The 19,670-nt window shown below is 53.5% G+C and overlaps 5 protein-coding genes across 5 annotated transcripts; 3 read left to right on the forward strand and 2 right to left on the reverse strand.

Annotated features, from left to right (window-relative positions):
* Positions 1–477: 477 nt before the first annotated feature.
* BZA05DRAFT_382401 (ammonium transporter-like protein) lies at positions 478–2,842 on the forward strand. The gene is made up of 5 exons (XM_051482111.1): positions 478–780; positions 857–970; positions 1,034–1,671; positions 1,722–2,047; positions 2,099–2,842. Exons 1-5 carry the CDS (start codon positions 772–774, stop codon positions 2,422–2,424), a joined length of 1,413 nt encoding a protein of 470 aa, XP_051344373.1. The 5' UTR covers positions 478–771; the 3' UTR covers positions 2,425–2,842.
* A 688-nt stretch (positions 2,843–3,530) lies between these two features.
* Positions 3,531–5,257, forward strand: BZA05DRAFT_13124 (uncharacterized protein). Its single transcript, XM_051478795.1, has 2 exons — positions 3,531–3,686; positions 3,752–5,257. Exons 1-2 carry the CDS (start codon positions 3,623–3,625, stop codon positions 4,807–4,809), a joined length of 1,122 nt encoding a protein of 373 aa, XP_051344374.1. The 5' UTR covers positions 3,531–3,622; the 3' UTR covers positions 4,810–5,257.
* Positions 5,258–6,039: 782 nt separating this feature from the next.
* BZA05DRAFT_329738 (major facilitator superfamily domain-containing protein) lies at positions 6,040–7,911 on the forward strand (the record flags this gene model as incomplete). The annotated part of the gene is made up of 5 exons (XM_051480501.1): positions 6,040–6,210; positions 6,276–6,305; positions 6,360–6,587; positions 6,655–6,833; positions 6,897–7,911. The coding sequence occupies 5 exons, from the start codon at positions 6,040–6,042 to the stop codon at positions 7,909–7,911; spliced, it is 1,623 nt and encodes a 540-aa protein (XP_051344375.1).
* A 141-nt stretch (positions 7,912–8,052) lies between these two features.
* On the reverse strand, positions 8,053–10,225 carry BZA05DRAFT_13118 (P-loop containing nucleoside triphosphate hydrolase protein). Its single transcript, XM_051478794.1, has 4 exons — positions 9,125–10,225; positions 8,476–9,071; positions 8,293–8,426; positions 8,053–8,230 (listed from the first exon to the last, which is right to left on the reverse strand). The coding sequence occupies exons 1-4, from the start codon at positions 10,146–10,148 to the stop codon at positions 8,194–8,196; spliced, it is 1,791 nt and encodes a 596-aa protein (XP_051344376.1). The 5' UTR covers positions 10,149–10,225; the 3' UTR covers positions 8,053–8,193.
* A 4,862-nt stretch (positions 10,226–15,087) lies between these two features.
* Positions 15,088–15,714, reverse strand: BZA05DRAFT_382410 (uncharacterized protein). Its single transcript, XM_051482112.1, has one exon. The coding sequence runs from the start codon at positions 15,642–15,644 to the stop codon at positions 15,282–15,284; it is 363 nt and encodes a 120-aa protein (XP_051344377.1). The 5' UTR covers positions 15,645–15,714; the 3' UTR covers positions 15,088–15,281.
* Between the last annotated feature and the right edge of the window lie 3,956 nt (positions 15,715–19,670).

The raw sequence follows: 19,670 nt of genomic DNA on the forward strand, positions 1-19,670 counted from the left end.
TCTACTAGTAACCCCAATGCAGACAGCTGTTCCAGTCGTGAATTCTTATCGCGCCAAGTCACTTGCTATATCTAGCGCTGGAGTTCCAGATAAGGCTTCTATGTATGCTCCTTCCAATAATCAGCTCGTGATGCTCAGCTTCTGCAGCTGCCTCTACAATGCTGGGGACTGTCGCTCTAGAGATGGCTGGACTGGAGCTGGGCGTGATAACAGACGACGGCGAGCACGATCCAGCCTAGGTAACTATGTCGATATCACACATTCGATATATGCCTAAGTAAGTACATACGCCACTCTTCTCTGACGATTCCTACATCTACTAAGCTCCGGTAGGTGACCAGCGCCGGGCCCGGTGTGAGTGCATCTTTGGTCGGTTATTTTTGGGTTCACTTTTGGGTACCAACCGTCGGCAAATGCACAGTGAGCACCGGACCGGGAGTCGCACGTTTGGATCTGACATGCTTACGGTACCTACATCAAAGAATATATAACCCGCTGGCTGGACGAGATTCCTGCAAGTACCGTAGGTAAGTAAATTTAAGGTTCCTACGTATCCTTCAACCCACTCCGCCCATCTGGGACGCAACCCAAGCTGGTCCGGGCAGCAACCAGCAACCAACCCCCCTACCCCTCTACCCTTCCACAGCCCCCGACCCCTAAGTCTTTCAACCCCCACCCTCTTTCCTAGGAACATTAAAACCTCCAACCTCCCATTCATCCTCTCAACTCCTACTCCACCAGTACATTCCAAGTCATATCCGGTTTTCCAAGATGAGTGAGGTCTGTCAAACTCGTCCCTACTCCTAATTCAACCTTGGTATTTTTGTTTGCACGATTACTGATGTTTGAATTGTAGCTTGAGTGGAACCCCGTTTGGAACACCAGTAGACCCGACAATGGCGGGGATCCCCATGTCGTAAACGTCAATGCTCCGTTTGATGCCAACGGGTATCACATGGTCTGGATTATGGTACGAACCATGGTGTTTTGATTGTGGTTTCGTGCAGATTTGGTGCTGAACATTGCGTCTTAGGCTTGCACTGCTGTCGTCTGGCCCATCATCCCAGGCATCGGATTACTATACGGTGGGCTTGCCAGAAGAAAAGCCTCTCTCGCCCTGCTCTGGCAGTCGTTTCTAGTTTCGGCTACCATTTCGTTTCAGTGGTGGGTCTTTGGATATACCCTGACCTACTCGCCAACCGCTGGACCGTTCATCGGCGACTTTCGCCATATCGGTCTGAGGGATGTGGCTGCGAAACCCATCGGTTTCTTGCCGGAGATTCTGTTCGCCGTCTTCCAGTGCTTCTTCTGCGTTGCCACCGTGCAGATCATGATCGGCGGTGCTCTTGAGCGTGGCCGTCTCGTCCCTTCGTTGGTCTTCTCGTTCATCTGGGCAACCGTTGTATACTGTCCCATCGCATGCTGGACGTGGAACTCGAACGGATGGTTGTACAACTTACCATCACTTGATTACGCTGGTGGAGGCCCCGTTCACATTGCATCGGGAATGTCGGCACTAGCGTATGCTCTGGTCCTCGGAAAGCGTAAGGAACGCAGCGTCAAGCATCGTCCTCACAATGTCACGATGGTCTTCCTGGGCACCTGCTTCATCTGGTTCGGCTGGCTGTGCTTCAATGGAGGATCGACTCTTAACGCGACTGTCCGTGCGATGTATGGAATACATTTGGATGCTTGAGGTTCTATATCTGACAGTGGAACAGGTACGCCATGTTCAACACCAACATTGCCGCCTCGACCGGTATTATGGGCTGGGTATTGACGGACTACTTCCGCAAGAACGGCAAGTTCTCGGTCGTCGGTGCTTGCGAGGGTGCCATCGCGGGCTTGGTTGGAATCACTCCTGCCGCCGGTTACGTCCCCGTCTGGTCTGCTGCCCTCATAGGATTCGTGACCGCTGCTGTCTGTGCGTCCCTCGAGGACGTCACTGACTGGATCAATATCGACGAGGGGATGGATGTGTTCAAGCTGCACGGCATTGGCGGCATTGTCGGTTCCATCTTGACGGGAATCTTCGCCCACTCCGATAGTATGTTTCTCCCTCCGCCTTGATTTATTCTATTTTTAACGCCTGTTCCAGTCAGCATGCTCGACGGCGTGACCAACGCCCCTGGAGCCGTCGACGGAAACGCCATTCAGATCGCCTACCAGCTGGCAGACGTGGTCTCAATCTCGGCCTATGCCTTCACCGCCTCGGCAATCATCCTCTTCGTGATGAAGTACATCCCCGGACTTTCCATCCGCGCACCCGAGAAAGTCGAAGTCATGGGCATTGACGCGCACGAGTTCCATAACGAGGAAGTCGGCGACTGGGGAATGGTACAGAAGGACCATGATATCCTCGGAAGCATGATGATCTCTCCGCCCAGAACTCCGCAGGGCGAGACGGTTGATAAGTCTGCCTGATCATTGCGTATTTGCGCCAAACGGAATTTTGGTTGGCTACTATAGAGCCTCCAAGAAGTGACTGCTGATATGATTCGCTTTACTTTGCTTTTTCAATTAATACCCCTCATGATATCTGTTCTGCATCTTTATTCTTGTTGCGTACTTTTGCGGCGGAGAATTGTAATGAAATGAAACGAAAGGTCTCACTTGTGTAGGTATACTAGCTCGAGTTGTCGTTTCTTATCCAGAACGTTATGGATTAATTGTCTTTCCAGAGGACGGTACGGTACGGGGCAGAATATAAAAGTCGGAAGCACATGCCTAACCAAGCTCATGGGCCAAGTTAATCAGCCCACCAGCATCCGAATCGAATAGAGTGGTTGAGCTTAACTAAACCCACAAGCGGGAGCCGTCTCCAGGTCCCAAAGATCCTCGTACTCTTACACAGAATTCCAACCGCCCGGCAACCACACCAGTCATCACCAGTGCCGGTGCCGGCGCCGGGAGCGCTATCTAGCCGCCATCCATCCATCCAACCCCGGCCGTACCAGCGAGTCGATACATGCGCGAAACCTCGCCACGTTACAGGCAGGAAGAGGATAAATTAACGGCCATGGGAATTTCGGTTACTCCAACCCAGCCGTGCGACATAGCACTCTACCTCCGGACAGTTTGTGGGGGTGTCACTGTCTTCAGCTCCGCACTCCGCACACTCTGCACGTGGAAATGCGGAGTTGGGTTATGTATGTAGGAGGAGGTATGTACATACTTGGCCTCGATGGATGGAAATGCAGGTACCGTATGTATGCAACCTTGCCAGGGCTAGGGGGTGGGAGATGGGGACGGGGAGGCAGACGTGACGATGTTAAAACATGTTTTCCTTGTAGACTTGGGAGGATATGTCATGGTCCGATCTCGCAGCGACCACTTGTTCCTCCCCTTCTCAACAGGTGGATGATGATGAGGAGGAGCAGGAGTAGGGGGAGGAGAAGAAGGATGTGGTTATATATCCAGCCCGGAGTGTCGTCCTGAGTTCGTTCTCTCATCAGCCAGACACTCATTCCGCCCTCCCTCCCTTTCGATTCCGCATCACTACTTTCAGCCGGCCCAGGTGGTCTTATTGCTCTCTTTAAGTCTTTTAAAATACTTTCTTGTGGATATTTCTAGCCGTACCTTCCTTACCGCCTCCCGGTCCATATAAAATACCTACTCGACAATGCGTTTCTCCGCCTTCACCCTCCTCGTCGTCGCAGCATTGAGTGCCATAGACGTAGAAGCTGGTACGCACATATCCTCCCTAATGCTACACCACCACCACGGCTGTATGGACTAACACCCATTCCAGCCCCCTTCGGCAGTGGTCTAAACCTAGGTTCATTCGCGCGTCTGCGCGGCAACCGTGGAAACCGCGGAAAACATGGAGGTGGCCGGGGGAAGACTACGACTGCGGCCGCGGAGGTGTCAACTACAGCAGCCGCGACGGTCTCTGAGTTCTCATCACTTGTGCCGACAGGTCTCGAGGGTATGATTCCCACGGCGGGAACCGGGACCGACGTTGTCTTGTCGGCTACGGGCACGGGGACGGGACTGCCGGCTCTTGCTACCGGCGCCGTCACTTTGACCGAGACTGTGGTGGGGACTGAGGTGCCGGTCGCTACGGGAGCGGAAACTGTCACCGAGACATCCGCTGCTACGGTGACGGAAGTCGCAGATTCTACTACTGTGGTCGACCAGACGGCTACGGAAGCCCCAGCTGCTACTGCCACTGCCACCGAGGGCGTGGAGGGTACCACGACCTTGGCCGAAACACCTGTTGCTACCACTGCTCTCGAGCAGACTGTGACCGAGACCGCCGCCGCGGAAACAACAGTAGCCGAGAGCCCCGCAGCCGACCAGCAAGATACCACCCTCGCTCCTCCTTCTGCCGTTACCGTCACGGCGACGGCGGAGTATACCGCTACCGTACCTGCTGCTGCGGCCGCCGCCGAGACACTTGTCAGCACTTCTATCGTTACCGTGACAGCGGAGGCTACTGCTGCAGCTCCCGCCGCTGAAACGGTTACCGTCACTGCCGAAAACACGGCTGCTGCTCCCGCTGCCGAAATCGTCACCGTGACCGCGGAACCAACCGCTGCGGCCGAAAAAACGGCTGCTGCTCCGGCAGAAAACGGTTACCATCACTGCCGCGCACACGGTGACGGAGGCAGCTGGCGCCGCCGCTCCTGCTGTAACAGAGACAGTCACCGTCACCACATCGCAGCCTGCCGCTGCCGCCCTCGAGACATCGACAGTTACTGTCACCGTCACCGAGGCTGCAGGTGCGGAAGGAGGTGCCGCCGCCACTACGGTGACGGTCTCTGCCTGCCCCACCGCCACCGTTTAGTCACTTCACATCTTCGTTGATCGTGGAAACTGCCGGCACAGTTATTTGCTTTTCTTTTCTTGATGTCCGCTGCGCGGAGTGGCTTCCATTTTACTGGTTTTAAACGGAAGGGATGGAATGGGAGGGGGTGCGCATCGCGGGTGTTGACTGTACTGTGAGGGTTTATGCAATGGGAGGCGTTGGTGCTGGGAGGTAACTTGGGCCTATTTTTATTACATTTCTGGGATAGCGAGTATGGGGAATGAATTGAACACATACTGTATAGTATACACTATGATGGGCAGAAAGTTGCGGAGTGAATGTGATCGTGAGAAGGCGCACGTGTGGCTGGCTGGCTAGTTCCTGCGGGAGATCGACACCGACTGTAGGGCTAAATATTTGGCAGTTCTGCTTAGTTAAGTAGCCGTGTCGGAGGGGTTAAACTTCTGCAGTCACCAGTGGTCCATTACTCTATTGGGGGCGGTGCCGAGTTGAGCATGGACACTCACACGCAACGACAGGTCTGGCCCTCAGAAGGATACTCCACACAGGTATATAGTTGGGACAGGCCGTGTACAGCAATGAATTGATGTTCTCTCTCTTTCTCTCCCTCCCTCCCTCTCTCGGTTATTCGACCTCCGTGGATCCCGCAGCGATGGGATGAAGCAGTGACGACGAGGAGGAGCATGGGGTGCCTATGCAGAATGTATCCAGTGAATCGGGGTCTTTCCACCGGCCTTCGCAGTAACTAACTGCTTACTGTATCTGCCAAATGTTTGCCTCGTTTGCGCCTGCGTCGGGGGCCTGTTTCGCCGGCTGCTATGCATTTCACCGGTACCTCTTCCCGAGCCCCGCGTTGCCTTAGTTACGGGAAACCGACTCCCGTGGAGAGTGGACGAGGAGAAAATTCAATAAGGGTTTGCGAAAGAACGCGAGTGTCTACCTAGATGGCGTATTTATTAATCGCAGAGTACCTTTATATTGTTGATTGATAAGGCGAGGCTTGTCGTTCAATCGGAGGGGAGAATGGCTCTGGTACTTGATCACCTACAACTGCTTAGAAATTGTACCAGATAGTCGCCATTCTATTCACCGCCGTTCCCGGCACCGGAGATCGGAGATCCAGGGCGCCAGATCATAGCGCGTCGCGCCCGCGCAGCAGTTCATTTGATTTATAACCACGACCTCAGCTCTTCCCTTTGCAACGCGATATCCATTCTCCTTCCCCGCCCTGCCCCGCCTCGAAAATTCAACCAACAAAGAAGAAAGCAATGGCACGAGCTTTACCTGCGCCACCGGCGTCAGAGCGGGATGCGCTGCTGCCAAAGCTGGACGATATCGATCCCGAAGCCCAGGCTGGCTCGCCGGATGAAGATGACCTCGACAAACCAAAGATCCCCGGCGTCAAGATCCAGTATATACTCCCAGCTTTGGGTCTAGGGGTGAACAGCATATCCGACTACCCTGCTCTACGATCTGTTTCGCTGATGCGGTGGTGATCTTGTAGATATTTCTTGCGGCAATGGACAATACTATCGTACGAGACCGCTGACCTACCGCGCGACTTCCAAATACTAATCCGCCTGTGTAGGTCGTCTCATCGTACGGAGCTATCGGAAATGACCTCCACGAGCTTAATCGCACGTCGTGGATTGCAACCGCGTATCTCCTCACGACCACCAGTTTCCAGCCGCTATACGGAAAACTGAGCGACATTTTCGGCCGCAAGGCGAGCTTGTTGTTCGCATACACCGTCTTCGGACTGGGGTGTTTGGGGTGCGGATTGAGCACGTCATTGGAGCAGCTGGTTGCGGCAAGGGTGGGTTCTGACTGGCGGTGATTCGGTTGGAGGTGGAATGTGTGGCTGATTGATGGGGTGTAACTAGGCGTTTGCTGGCATTGGCGGAGGCGGCATGACAACCGTCGTTTCTATCCTCGTGTCGGATATTGTGGGACTGAGGTCAAGAGGGACATGGCAGGGCGTGTTGAATATTGTTTTCGCGAGCGGGGCCGCCGCGGGGGCGCCACTAGGCGGGCTTATGGCGGACACTATCGGCTGGCGTTGGTATGTGGCCGCAATTTCCACTTTGTTATTGATCACGGATCAACTGACTGACGAGAGAAAAAGGTCGTTTATATTCCAGTTTCCCGCAACACTATTGGCCATATTAATCGTCAGCGTCTTCCTACACCTGCCGCCGACTGAGCAGTCTCCAACGACGTTCAAGACTCGTTTCTACCGGGTCGATTTCCTCGGTGCATTCGTCCTCGTGGCAGCAGTCCTCAGTCTGCTGATTGGCCTTGACCAAGCCGGCAACCTCTCCCTGACCTCCCCCCTAGTAATCATCAGTCTCTCCATCGCGCTCGTCCTCTTCCTGGCGTTTATCTACGTAGAGTCGCTCGTCGCAGCGGAGCCCTTCGCACCACCTCACATCGTCAAGGAACCTACCATCCTCGCCTGCTGCCTCGCCAACTTCTTCTCCTTCGGCTCGTATATGGCCGTTCTATTCTACGTCCCGCTGTACTACCAAGCGGTGGAAGCGCTCTCAGCGCGTCAAGCCGGCATGCGACTGCTCCCCGCCATCGCCGGCTCCGTAGCCGGCTCTCTCGGCGGCGGGATAGTAATGCAAAAGACGGGAAAATTCTACTGGCTGACGGTGTGGGCGTACACGCTGCCCGTGCTCGGCTCCGTGCTGGTGGTCTACTTCTCGACCGTCACGTCGCACGTCGGCGTCAGCATGGGCATCCTCCTCTCCGGCTTCGGCAACAGCATCGGCGTGACGACGTCGCTAGTCGCGCTGATCGCCGCCGCGGGAAGTAAGGACCAGGCCGTCGCTACGGCCGTCAGCTACCTCTTCCGCGCGCTGGGAACAGTGGCCGGTGTTAGCATTGGCAGCACCCTCGTGCAGGGACAGTTGAGGCGCGAGTTGGCCAGAAGACTGACCGGCGACGATGCAGACGAGATCGTGAGGAAGGTTAGGGAGAGCCTGGAGTTTATTGGTACGCTGCCGAAGGAGACTAGGGACGTCGTGAGGGCGTGCTATAAGGACTCAGTGCAGGTGGCATTTTTGTTCGCTATTGGACTCTCGGTTTGTGCGCTTGTTAGTGCGGCCTTTATTAAGGAGAGGAGGCTGGGGAGGTGATCTGGATATGATTTCGGGTTCTGGCTTATTGGAAAAGTAGGGCCTACTTGGGTATGATCTATAGAATGGACTTTGGGTTTTTTTGTTGCGTACATAGAGAATTGGTTTCTATGGTTCTTGCCCTGTGCTGGTCACAAACGGGGTAACCTCGGTGGCATAAGGAACTTATGCACATTGGTTGCGTTGAGCACGGGACGGACGGGTGAAGCAGCATCATAGCCCATCACCCAAACTTTTGTTTTAACCACAAGCCAGATTTAAATACGCCCAATAATCCCCAATCTAATCGTCGAAAGTGATCTTCTTCGCCTTGACATTTCTGTAGGATCATATAATTAGCACTGTATGCATCAAGAGCTAGCAGGGCAGGATAAAACAAACCCGTCGCTCTCCCTGTAGAATGCACCGTACGCCGAGTGCTCCTTCTTCTTCACCGTCGTTCCGAACTTCAGCAAACTTTCTGGTACGTCCTGCTTAGCCGCCTTCAGGATGTTCACGAGCGCTCCGGAGTGTGCCTATATCTGGTTAGCTTGGCGGTGCTATGGGGCGGCAATAGCAACTGACCTTGTCGTGCTCGGTAAAGAAGGTGTACGCCATTCCATCGGCACCGGCACGTCCGGTACGTCCGATCCGGTGAACGTAATCTTCGATGGTGAGGGGGAAGGTGACATTGAGAACGAGCTTCACAGCCGGGATATCAAGACCTCTAGCGGCCACATCTGTCGCGACCAGCAGGGGGCATTGTCCGGACTTGAACTGTCCCAACGCCTGCGTACGTTGTGGCTGACTGAGATCACCATGGATACCAGCGACTCTACAGCCCCTTGAGCGCAGGAAGCCCTCGATCCTGGAGGCTTCCTTCTTGTACAAGCAGAAAACGAGGATCCTGTCGTCCTTTTGGGCGCCAGACTGGTGTTGCTTGATCAGCTGCAAGAGGCGTTGCTCCTTCGCGCGCTGGTCGATGACTTCGACGGTTTGCTTGATACGCACGTTGGCACGTAGGTCGTCGCGCTCGCCGATGGTGATCTTGATGGGCTTTTTCATGAAGGTTGCGGCGAGCTCGCGGACGGATTGCGGCCAGGTGGCGGTAAACATCAGGGTTTGGCGGGTCTCCTTCGACGGGCAAGCGCCAATGATGCGTCGGATATCGTCCTCGAAACCTGTAAAGTACCATCAGCATCTTTTACCAAGGGTGACGGGTGGGAAAGCTCACCTTTGTCCAACATCCGGTCAGCCTCGTCGAGAACCAGATATGACACTTTGCTCAAGTCCGCAGCTCCCTCGTTGATCAGATCGTTCAAACGTCCAGGTGTGGCAACAATGACCTGGGCAGTCCTGAGCTTCTGGCGCTGTTCGTCCTTCGGCACACCTCCGTAGAGACAGACGGCACGCAGGCCAGCATCCTTGGAGTACTTCTCCAAGACCTCGAAGATCTGCATCGCCAATTCTCTTGTCGGCGAAACAGCAACAACCCTCACGCCGAGCTTGTCCTTCTTGCCGGACGCAGCCAGTGCCAGAACGTGGCGCATGGCAGGAACAGCGAACGCCAGTGTCTTTCCGGAACCAGTCTCCGCAACACCGATACAGTCGTGTCCGCCGAGTGTGAACGGCCATGTAGCGGCCTGAATCGGCGAGGGAGTCTTGAATTTAGTGAAGTCGAAGTTGTTTGGTGGCAGGTGGGAGAACTCTGTGATAGGGCGCAGGTTGAGCTTGTGAGGATCATCGACGAAAACGCCGTGCTCCTTCAGGAAGGCCTCGATAGTCTCGTTGGGCAAGGCAGTGAGCTCGGCGCTCTGAGTATAACTCGCCGTCGAGCTAGCAGCTGTCGCTACCAGCATCGGGGTGTGTGTAGGTCGCGCCGGCTCTACAGGAGCATCCGTACTCGACTCGTCTTTCTCAGCAGCCTTCTTTGCCTCCTTCGCGGCCTTCTTCGCAGCTTTGCGCTCCTCCTTGGACAGTTTCGGCTCAGTCGCCTCGTCTTCTGTCACCGTCTTCTTCTCCTTCTTCTCCTTCTTCTCCTTCTTTTCCTTCTTGTCCTTCTTGTCCTTCTTCTTCTTCTCCTTCTCCACAACCAGCGCCTCCACGGACTCCGGCGCACCAGCGCCTATCACGACATCGACAACGCCGTCGCTCTTCTTGCTCTTACTCTCCGATTTTTCTTTCTTCGTCTTCTTCGCCTTGACTACCACAGGGGCGCCAGCCTCGGCCTCGACATCTTCAATTGGGCGTTTCGACATTGCAGTGGGGCGGTGGTGGTGGTGGGGGATGCGGGATGGTTGGTTCGCAACTGGCGGGACCTGTGTTTTTAGACTCGATATCTGGCGGTTGACTTTTTTTCTGTCGCGCGTAGATCAAGCGGACTAAGCCGGGCTTGGCGAACAAGGTTTTTCGAGGGTCATGAGGGTCACTCGGCGGGATTCGGCTTTGGGTGGATTGCTTTCGGGCCGGTGGTAGTTAGGCCCTTTCCGTAGTACTGGTGAGAGAAAACGGCCAGGAGAGTCCTGTGGGTGGAGCAATATACCCACGCCCATAAGGATGGCAAAGCCAACCAAAAATCTACGAGCCGAAACTAGGTATCTAAGTAACTACAGGATGGATCGCCGGGCACATGTCTACTCTACTACACTTATGTTACCGGTGCATGTGGAGGCCTGTAAGCTGTTGTCGCATCTACAATATTTCAGTGTTCTCCATCGTCTGGACCGGACGGACGGTTGCAAAAGTTATCCGTCAGGTCCGAGGTAGTGCCGGACGGGTCGATCCCCGTCCAACGGTGGAGGACGGTCGTCCAAGTGACGTGAATATGATTCGGCTGATTGATGATTTCTTAGCACCGATACCCTACGCACCACCGCGTCAGTTCATCCCTCACCGCTCCACAAGCTGTGAAAAGTAGCAGTATTCTGACTCGGACGCCCAAGGTGTGGCGCCTGGCCCCTATCACAGCGCTCTAGGCTCCATATCTCACTCGGACACCCAAGGTCCACGCCCGAAATCAGGTTTTTGCCCATGGCTTGGCGGAAGGACGTCGACGGACGGACCGGACGATGGAGAACACTGCATCGTTTGGATTTACGGTTTTACTGACCGGCGTAACTATACTCGAGCGTAGAGTGCTTTTCACCAGCTTGTCCACAAGCCAAATATTCTCGTCGATTTACGGTAATCATCCCCTCCACGAACAAAAACGCCAGCCAGATACGACCGTAGGGAAACTGCCCATTACCCCCCATAACTAACGTTTAGACTCGCAGTTGCGTTAGCCGGCCGTACGTGAAAATTGTCTCCCGTCCTTTCCCGAGCCCGAGGTGACCGTGACAGTGAGGCCGAGGTGCGGATTGGTGTAACACAAGTTGAGGTATGTATCGTGGGCGACTTTCATGTGGCGGTATATAACTCGTTGCTATTGCATTCATAATCAAGGCTTCAATGGGCCGTCTGTGTCTTTGATCCAACTTCCAAGATTCATGAGTAGGTGAAATTGTTTCAGTGTTCCGTGTCTCCCCCAGTACGGATGTCGGGCCCGATGCGCTGGCTCCTCGTGCTTCACATATTATCTGTGCTCGGTAACTCTCCAGTATTGAATCTAGTCTTTTATTTGTTTTTGTTTAATCGTTAATTGCTTGCGACCTACATTTGTAGACCATAGCAATACACACCCCGCCTCCTAACTACAGTCCAACCAACTTTCGTCTCTCGGCCTGATGAAGCTCCCACCGCCCTCCGACCCGACCTTTCCCCAAGTAAATATCGAATCTGGCTTTTTCGATAACCGCAAATTCTGCCATACTGCATCATCTCGAGTGACGACCTATGGCCGACCTGCAGTTCCAAATTCCAAATTCCAATCGGCCATATGTAATATGTAGTGTGACACCAGCTGACCTGAATCGCTCCAGCTGGCAAATCCCGACGCATCCGTAGCCATGTGTTTACGCGCACGGCCTAATTTAATTAATTATTTTATTTTTATTTCTGCCATTTCTGTTCTGCATTGGTATTCGACGCGCGAGCCCAGTTTTTACTCATTCACTCACTCACTCAATCAATCAGTATTTATCCCCCTGAAGTCGATACTGAGAGTGCGCCGCCGGATTCGGCTTTCGTACTCCCTTCCAAATCCCAAATCCCAAACCCGCAACAAGCGGCCGCGGGCGGACCGACTCGGATTGTTGATTGTTGTTGGAGCTTGAGCAACGACATGTACCGTCTGCACTGTATGTGGCTTTTTTTGGCGGATGCGGGCGGATGATCCACTCTTCTCTTCTCCAATAGAGGGATTTTGCAGTCGAGTTGGGGATGTAAGTTGGCTACGATATTAGTGCAATTTCCCGTGTCGAACCCAAACTTCAGAAAAAGAGGTTTTGCAAATCCCGGGTTGGGGATGAGGATAGTATGGCGCTACCAATGGGACTTACGCAAGCCAAGCTCACCATTTCAACGCTATTCCTCTGCCATTCCTTATGTGCCCTAGAAGAGCATGTTTACTATTCCCAACACAGCCAACTATAACTTTTTAGCGGTGATTACAGGTTCGGGTTGCAACGCCAACCTGTGGAGTTTGGGATGTGTTGTGGTTATGTAAATTAACCGGTTGTCCCAGTTAAACCCCATTTCTCATCCCAAACTCGATCCCAAACCCGTTGCAAAATCCCTCTAATGTATCGTCCATCGTCGCAGCAAGGCGGCGAGGGCGGTGAGGGACGAGGGCGGTGAGGGACGAGGGACGAGGGAGCCAATTGGTCGAAACTTGAAAGACATTTACATTTATCCTGGGGTGGGAAAAGGATTTCGCTAAATATGAGAATTAGATTGTCAGACCGACCGATCTGGACGGTGGAAATGGCACCGCTGGACTTGGGACTCGGGAGGGCGAGTATAATTAGGCCCTGCAGAGTAGAGGTCCTCAAACCTTGCTGGGTGACCTGGCCGGCTAGGTGATTAGGTGTTTCTATTGGTTTGGCGATCTTTCAGGTTTCCCGGCACCGCTATGGTTGGGGACGCCTATAACCGGAGTAAATTGCGACATTCATTTTGGCTGACAAATCACGAGTGATTATAGTGTGTCTACGCCAAAAATGGGGGTTAATAACTGCGCCGCAGGCAATTTTTCGAACACAGAGCAAGTAATTTTCGTAATTGTGAAGATTTTTGGGCCGTATGGCCCCCAATTTTGACCTATTTGCGTGTGTTCTGAGGAGGTCCAAGTCGAATAGCACTCATGCGCGAGCTCAGTTGGGGTGAGCAAGGATCAATTGGCGCTAAGGCTTGAATACGGCTCATTATCCGTCACTCGTATTATCGCTTTATGAAATTAAAAGAGCGCTAGAGCCTTAGTGCATGCTATTGTTTGCGACATTCCCAAATCCTCCCCATACAAATTAGTTTTTTTCAACCCGCTTAAATTAATTCACCACGCTTTGTATTTTTATTTCGCTTCTATAGCGACCTACTTTAACCCTTCCTCTATCATGCTATAGAGCTCTTTTAATTTTACTGGGTGTTGTGCTCCAGCTCAGAAAAAGTCGTCTGGGTGACTTCAGGAACTCTAGCTCGCCTCTAGCCCGCCTTTAGTTTGCCGTAATGGGTAGGTGGGTTGTGAGTAGTTTCCGGGATTAAGAACTAGTGTATCTACAAGAAAATTTGTGCTTGAGTTGCCTGATACTCCAACATCCGCGCGCAAACTCCATTTTCGAACCCGATGATGGCGAAGAGGATGTGCAACTCAGCAAGCGACGGAGTGTTACACCCAGCAAGCTGGCGATATACCTCATACACATGGGAATACATTAGTATCGGTACAGATACCATTGGCCTTAGACTATTGGCAGTTGCCCAGGAAGCATTGCAAGAGTTAATCAACTCGCACAGTTGGAGTCATTCAAGTAATGACTCTAGTCACCGAGCAGGATTGACTCCAGTCAGCGGGCAGGAGGACTGGGTGGTGTAGAAAGGGCTCAGAAGTCAGGGATGTACCCTGGATGTACTCGGAGCTACTCACCTGGCCAGCCCCGCAGGGCAAGGTCCTCAAACCCGAATTTCATGGCTGGACATCGTTATTGGTCAATCTTTCTTGATGGGTTTCCAGCCGGTCAGATCACCCGGCAAGGTTTGAGGACCTCTAGTATGTAGGCTGTCGACCCTCGAGTGTAAGTAGACCTGGGAAACGCGGGTGGCGGGCTGTTCCGCGGCTATTCGTGGAATGTCAGCTCCGCCCTTCACCGGCGTGACAGTTTGTAGTACCGTAGGGCTCCGTCTTCCCTCTGCTGTGCGACTCTAACTACTGGGGACCTAGATGAAATCAGGGTTTCAGATCTCGAGTTTTCGGAATTTGTTTTGGAAAAACGGTCCTTGCTTGGCCAGTATAGACGCAGAGATCTGCCCTTGTGTATGACCGCGGCAGTTTATGGGAACCATTCGCCTGTGTGTAGTGTAGGATGTGGGACAAATGTCGGGTTCGAACACGAAAGCGACTCTTCCGAGGACATCGAAGATCCGCTCTTGTCGCAGGTCCGCCAGAAAGTTTTGATTTGGCCTGGGTAGGCGTTGTAGGGCACTTGGTTGCATGTACTGCGTGCATGCCCCTATTATTTCACCGTGTGCACTGTGCACAATATGTTGGGTGAGATTATGCTGCCTTGTGGAGCTGTATGCATACCTGTATAACTTCTCGTGAACAAGATGCCTAAGTATTGTACAATACATACTCATTACCACCGGTCCGGGTGGAGTTTCGGCTGCTGCAGTTGGTGACAACAATGCCACACGTAACGTGGGTATATGTAGCTGCAGCTCTGTAGCCTTGTCAACATAGGTACATACAGCTAAGTATGGTCGTATGGCGAGTGAAGGGAATAGTAAGCAGTATCTATATAGTACTCGGGTGTAAGGGTAAGTGCTGCCTCACCAGGTTTTCCCCCATACAACTTAGCGTTTTTCCCCCACACAACTTAGTCACAACCACTCACTCATTTCATTATATCTGGCTTAGTGCGCTCCCAACATAGACTAGTGCTTATAATTCGTAATGTTGGTGAGGCACCACTTATTGGCAGCTCCTGGTACATACCCAGCTCTGCACTCGTTCTGCGGATAGCTACCGGTAGGTATTGTACTAACTAGCACCTACATATTTACCGATAACCATGTGGCTGCTATGGCCCCTTTCTCATCATTCGTTTGTGGCGCGGGCCGGGCAAAGGATGACATGCAGAGTTCATCTGCTGCATGCACTGCATTATGGACCATGGCTGCAGCGGCAAGATCACGGGTATTGGCATATTCGTGTATGTAGTAGGTACACTACAGTACCGCAGTCAACCATGAACGGCCCACGGGCCCGTGGACACTCGCCAGCTTCGTCCTGCGCATCAGCATTCCTCCGAAGTTGCGCGGCGGGGGGTGGGGTGGGGTGAGGCGAGGCCATTCACTTCCAGCTGTTGACGATCGAAGTTGTAGTTATGTAGGCGCTGCGCAGAACACAACGAGGCGGGCGGCAGCTGTTGGACTCGTGGGTTATTGGCCCCTTCGTAGCGCTGGATGGACTTGAAACCGTCAACTGTACTAGTACTAGCAGTTAGCCCTGTGTGCATGCTATACGTGCCCTGGATCATGGTTGCATCCCGCCTGGGACGTCTGATGTGTGCCTGAAGATATTCCTTGCCCGAGGACGATGCATCCGCGATGAATGGCGATGACAGGAGGACGAGGGGGAGGGGTGTGAGGCAGCTCATCTCATTTCACCGTTGTCAGCAGGTAGTCGAGGCCAGCCAATCACAACTGACCGCAGAAAGGGACGTTCGGTTTCCATAGAGAAGGTAGGTAGAGATGTAGGTAGCTTCCAGGCTGATATCGTCACGGCTAAGCCGTTTTTTCTGCTTTTTCCTCCCCTTCCTTTCTTTTTCTTCGCGCTGTCTTTGCATCATGAATATTCATCATCGCGCAAAGCGAAAGCGAATGCAATAGTGAAAGTGAAAGTGCTAATTCCGCTGCCAACCGGCTCGAGTCTGGATCGATCGATCCAGTGACCAGTCGAAAGTAATGTCGATACTCCACCAACGCACAACGTTAAATAACTGACCGAGGTATCTACTCACTTATCTATAGATGTATCCACTGTCCAGAGCACAACCACGTCTGTCCGCGTAATAAGACCCAGCAAGCCCGACAGCTGCAACCGCGCCACTTCGCGCCCTCGGTCGGTATACATGTGGAATGGTGTAGGCCCTTTGCATAGGTACATGCCATCCGACTTCCCACATGGTATGTATGTCGGCTGGAATGGATAATAAGAGGCAGAAGAGGCTTCTTCTTCTTCCTCTTCTTCTTCTTCCCAAGCTGCGCTCCGCCTTCCGCTCATCTATCGCCTCGCCTGTCCCAGCCATATCCCCCAGATTCCGCATCTTTCGATCCTGACACGACTCCGGCCGGAACTGTTCTGCAATCAATCACTCAATCCACTCGTCCCCTTGCCTCTGCCTCTGCTTCAGTCCCGATACCTGGCTCAATAGCACCGATCGATAATGCTCGTTGTTTCGCCTTGATATTCTTCTCGACATAGCAAGCATATCCCGCCATCTCCCCCCAATCGCACAGGCAAGCAATCCGAACAACCGTCGATCGTTTGGAATTCGCGAAGTTCCACTGGACAATCTGAGACCGGAATCCCCCCACTCCCCCCTTCTCATATCCTCTTGTAGGTTGAGACCGTGCCGACTTCCTTTTACAATTGCGCCCCCCGTCGTCGCCGCAATTGGCGTCACTTGGTCAGAGGACATATCATCATCCGTACTCCGCTCCTCCCCTACTCATCCTTCACTACCCGACCCGACCTGCCCAAAGAGGCGCAGGTGGTGGTAGATCTAGTTATCACATACTACTAGAGCAGTAGTAGCATCTCGAGTCTGGTCCGGCGTGCGTGGTATATCGAGACTCGACCAGTGCGAAAGAAGAAGAAGAAAGGAAAGAAAAAGGGCCGGCCAGAAGAGAGATAGAAGGAGAGAAAGAGAGAGAGCGCCGGGACCGAGACGGAGGGACAGACCGAGTGAGGGCAAAAGACAGAGACGGAAGCAGACGCGCAGGCGCGGAGACGGAAGCAGAGACACACACAGAGAGAGAAGCCTAATCAGCTCAGCTCTAGTGACGCAAGTGAAACCCCGAGGTACGATGATGTTATGGACCCAGCTGTGAGGTCGGTCGGTCGGTTGGACTTAGGGACTAAAAAGAAGAAGTGAAATCCGCAGCGTGGCCAATACGGTAATCGACGTAAGTTTTGCAGCCAGGCCATCACTTGCATCCGCCCCAACTGTTGCTGCTTCTCAGCTTCAGGGGTTCCCGTGCGTGGCCCGGGCGTTCAAAAGAGACAGAGAGAAAGAGAGAGACAGCTCTCAGAGAGAGAGAAAAGAGAAAAGAAAAAGAAAATACAAAATACAAAATACAAAAAAAAACGAAAAAAAAGAGTCCACCCTCTCCGTTGGTTCTAGCTCCCTCTCCAGTCAAATCATCCTTCATCTCCAAAATCGCTGATAACCCACAGAGTTCCATACCGTCCGCCTGCTGCCCAACACCGAGAGGTCAGGTCTCAGGGGGTAGTTAGAACGAATATCTGTGTAAGCCACGCTATCGTCGTTCCACCACTCACGTTCTTCGGGCCCCAACGCCCCCGGAAGGAAAGACCCAGCTTCTACCCAATTGAGCCCCAGCGAAGTCCGAAGGGAATGGTGCGCTCAAGCCGAGTCCCTCCACCTACAGCAGTAGCGGCAGCATCCTCATCTTCGTCCTCTGCGTTCCCCTCATCGCAGCCGTCATCCACTGACTTTCATCATCACACCCCGCAGGGACCTCCGGGGTCCACGGCCGATCTTGGAAAATCCAACAACCCAGCGCCTTTCCAAAGGGGACTGCCGGAAGGCTGGAGTCTGCCAGAAAGACCGCATACGAGACAGGCAGGTGAGAGCAGTCGAACACCAAGGGGACCGCATCGCAGGACTTCGAGCCTCGTATCCAGCAACACCACCACCACCACCACACGGAGCAGCTGCGTCGACCTTGGCCGCACTCCAGCGATCGCTACAGCGACGACTGCCGTGAAAGCCCGGCCGGTATTGCATGTGAATCCCAAGAGTGTCTCGCGTACCAGTCACTCCGTGTCATCCTCGCCTCTACGACGGAACCCGCACCCTCCGAGCACCAGCTCTTCGAATACGACGCCATCGTCTGCTACTGCTGTTGCCGTTTCAACTGACAGTTACCTCTACTGGAAGCAGGTACCAGCTCTGCCGGTGACACCATCGTTGCCTCCCGTTCTCCCAGACCTTAATCTACCGCGACCCGAAAGCGACGATTTCTCGAAAATCCCGGGAATCACGACATCGCCTCTGCTACCACCGTACCAGGAAGAAAGCACTCCTAGGACACACGCGAAGACCGAGCCTACACCGCCGCCGCCTCCACCGCGCGTTCAGCCGGGTTCTTCCACGCCGAGTCACGTTAGAAGCGGATCGCGTAATAGATCACAGTCTCAAAAGGCCATGTTGGGATTCGCGCTGGAAAAAGCCCATACGGCGGTCACCTTGGACAATGCGGGGAACCTTGAAGGGGCCATGGAGGCCTATCGTGATGCTTGCGCATTGTTGAGTCAGGTCATGAACCGGACTGGCGGGGATAACGACAGATCAAAGCTTCAGGCAATTGTAAGCACCTCAGTAGATCATGCTTTTAGGAGTTGGGGACGTGGCAAAAAAAAAAGGGAGAGGAGAATACAAGGCTTGAAATCGAGGCGTGATTGTGAATGCTGATTGCGATTTTCGAACCAATAGAAGGATGCCTATATGGAGCGGATGAACGAGATACGAGCAATGCCGCCTCTTCCACATAAGGAGTATGAACGGAGTCTTCCTCCGCGCCCTGTGACGGAAGAGTTCACGGATGGCGCCAGCTTATACACTGTTGAAGACGATGAATCGACTCTTGTGCCTTCCACTGCACCCTCGATAGACGATCGTTACGGCAGCCCTATACGAACGGCGGTGCCGCCGCGGCGCGATTCCTTGTACACGAGCCCGGATGGTGTGTCGGAAGAGCGTTCGCATCCTCCTCCGCATCCTCCTCCTCTACCGATGTCACGCAACATAATGGCGCATAATTTCGTTCCGGCACCATTGTCGCCTGTGCGGTCGATTCGCTCACCGGTATTGGAACCTGTACTGGAGCCAGAGCATGACCTTGGGTTTGACATGGGGCTTGGTCAATCTCTACCTGTTCCTGGAAGCAGGGAGTCATTCACATTCGGTGCTGCCGCTCTGTCGCCACGGTTTTCTCCGAGGAAGGCTGTGGATTATGGCATCCAGCGGTCATCGTCCGGCGCCTCCTCGAGATCTTCCAGGTCATTGATGCAAAGCCATTCGCGACAGGCGAGTGAAGAGGTTTCAACGTCGTGGCTGAACACCATTGATGAATCTGGCAGCTCTGTTGGCGAGCCATCGCCTCTTTGGACCAGGAAGTCGGTTTGTTCACCGGAGCCAATAGGTCCGGCGGATAACCTGGATGACGATTTCGACGCGCAACTCGACGCGGCCGTTGAGGCGGCGTACGACGAAGGATATGTGATCGACTATTCCTTCGAAGATACAGATTTTATGCACCAAAGCCCGCGGGAAAACCTTGAAAGTGCGAAAGAACGGGTACGGCAGGTGGAACTCGAGATGGAGTTGGAGATACAGAAGGAGAGGGAGAGGCGCCTGAGGATTGAAAAGGAGCGG

Source organism: Tricharina praecox (genome assembly GCF_024521635.1).
Source record: "Tricharina praecox strain CBS 144465 chromosome Unknown BZA05scaffold_1, whole genome shotgun sequence".
NCBI lineage: Eukaryota > Fungi > Ascomycota > Pezizomycetes > Pezizales > Pyronemataceae > Tricharina > Tricharina praecox.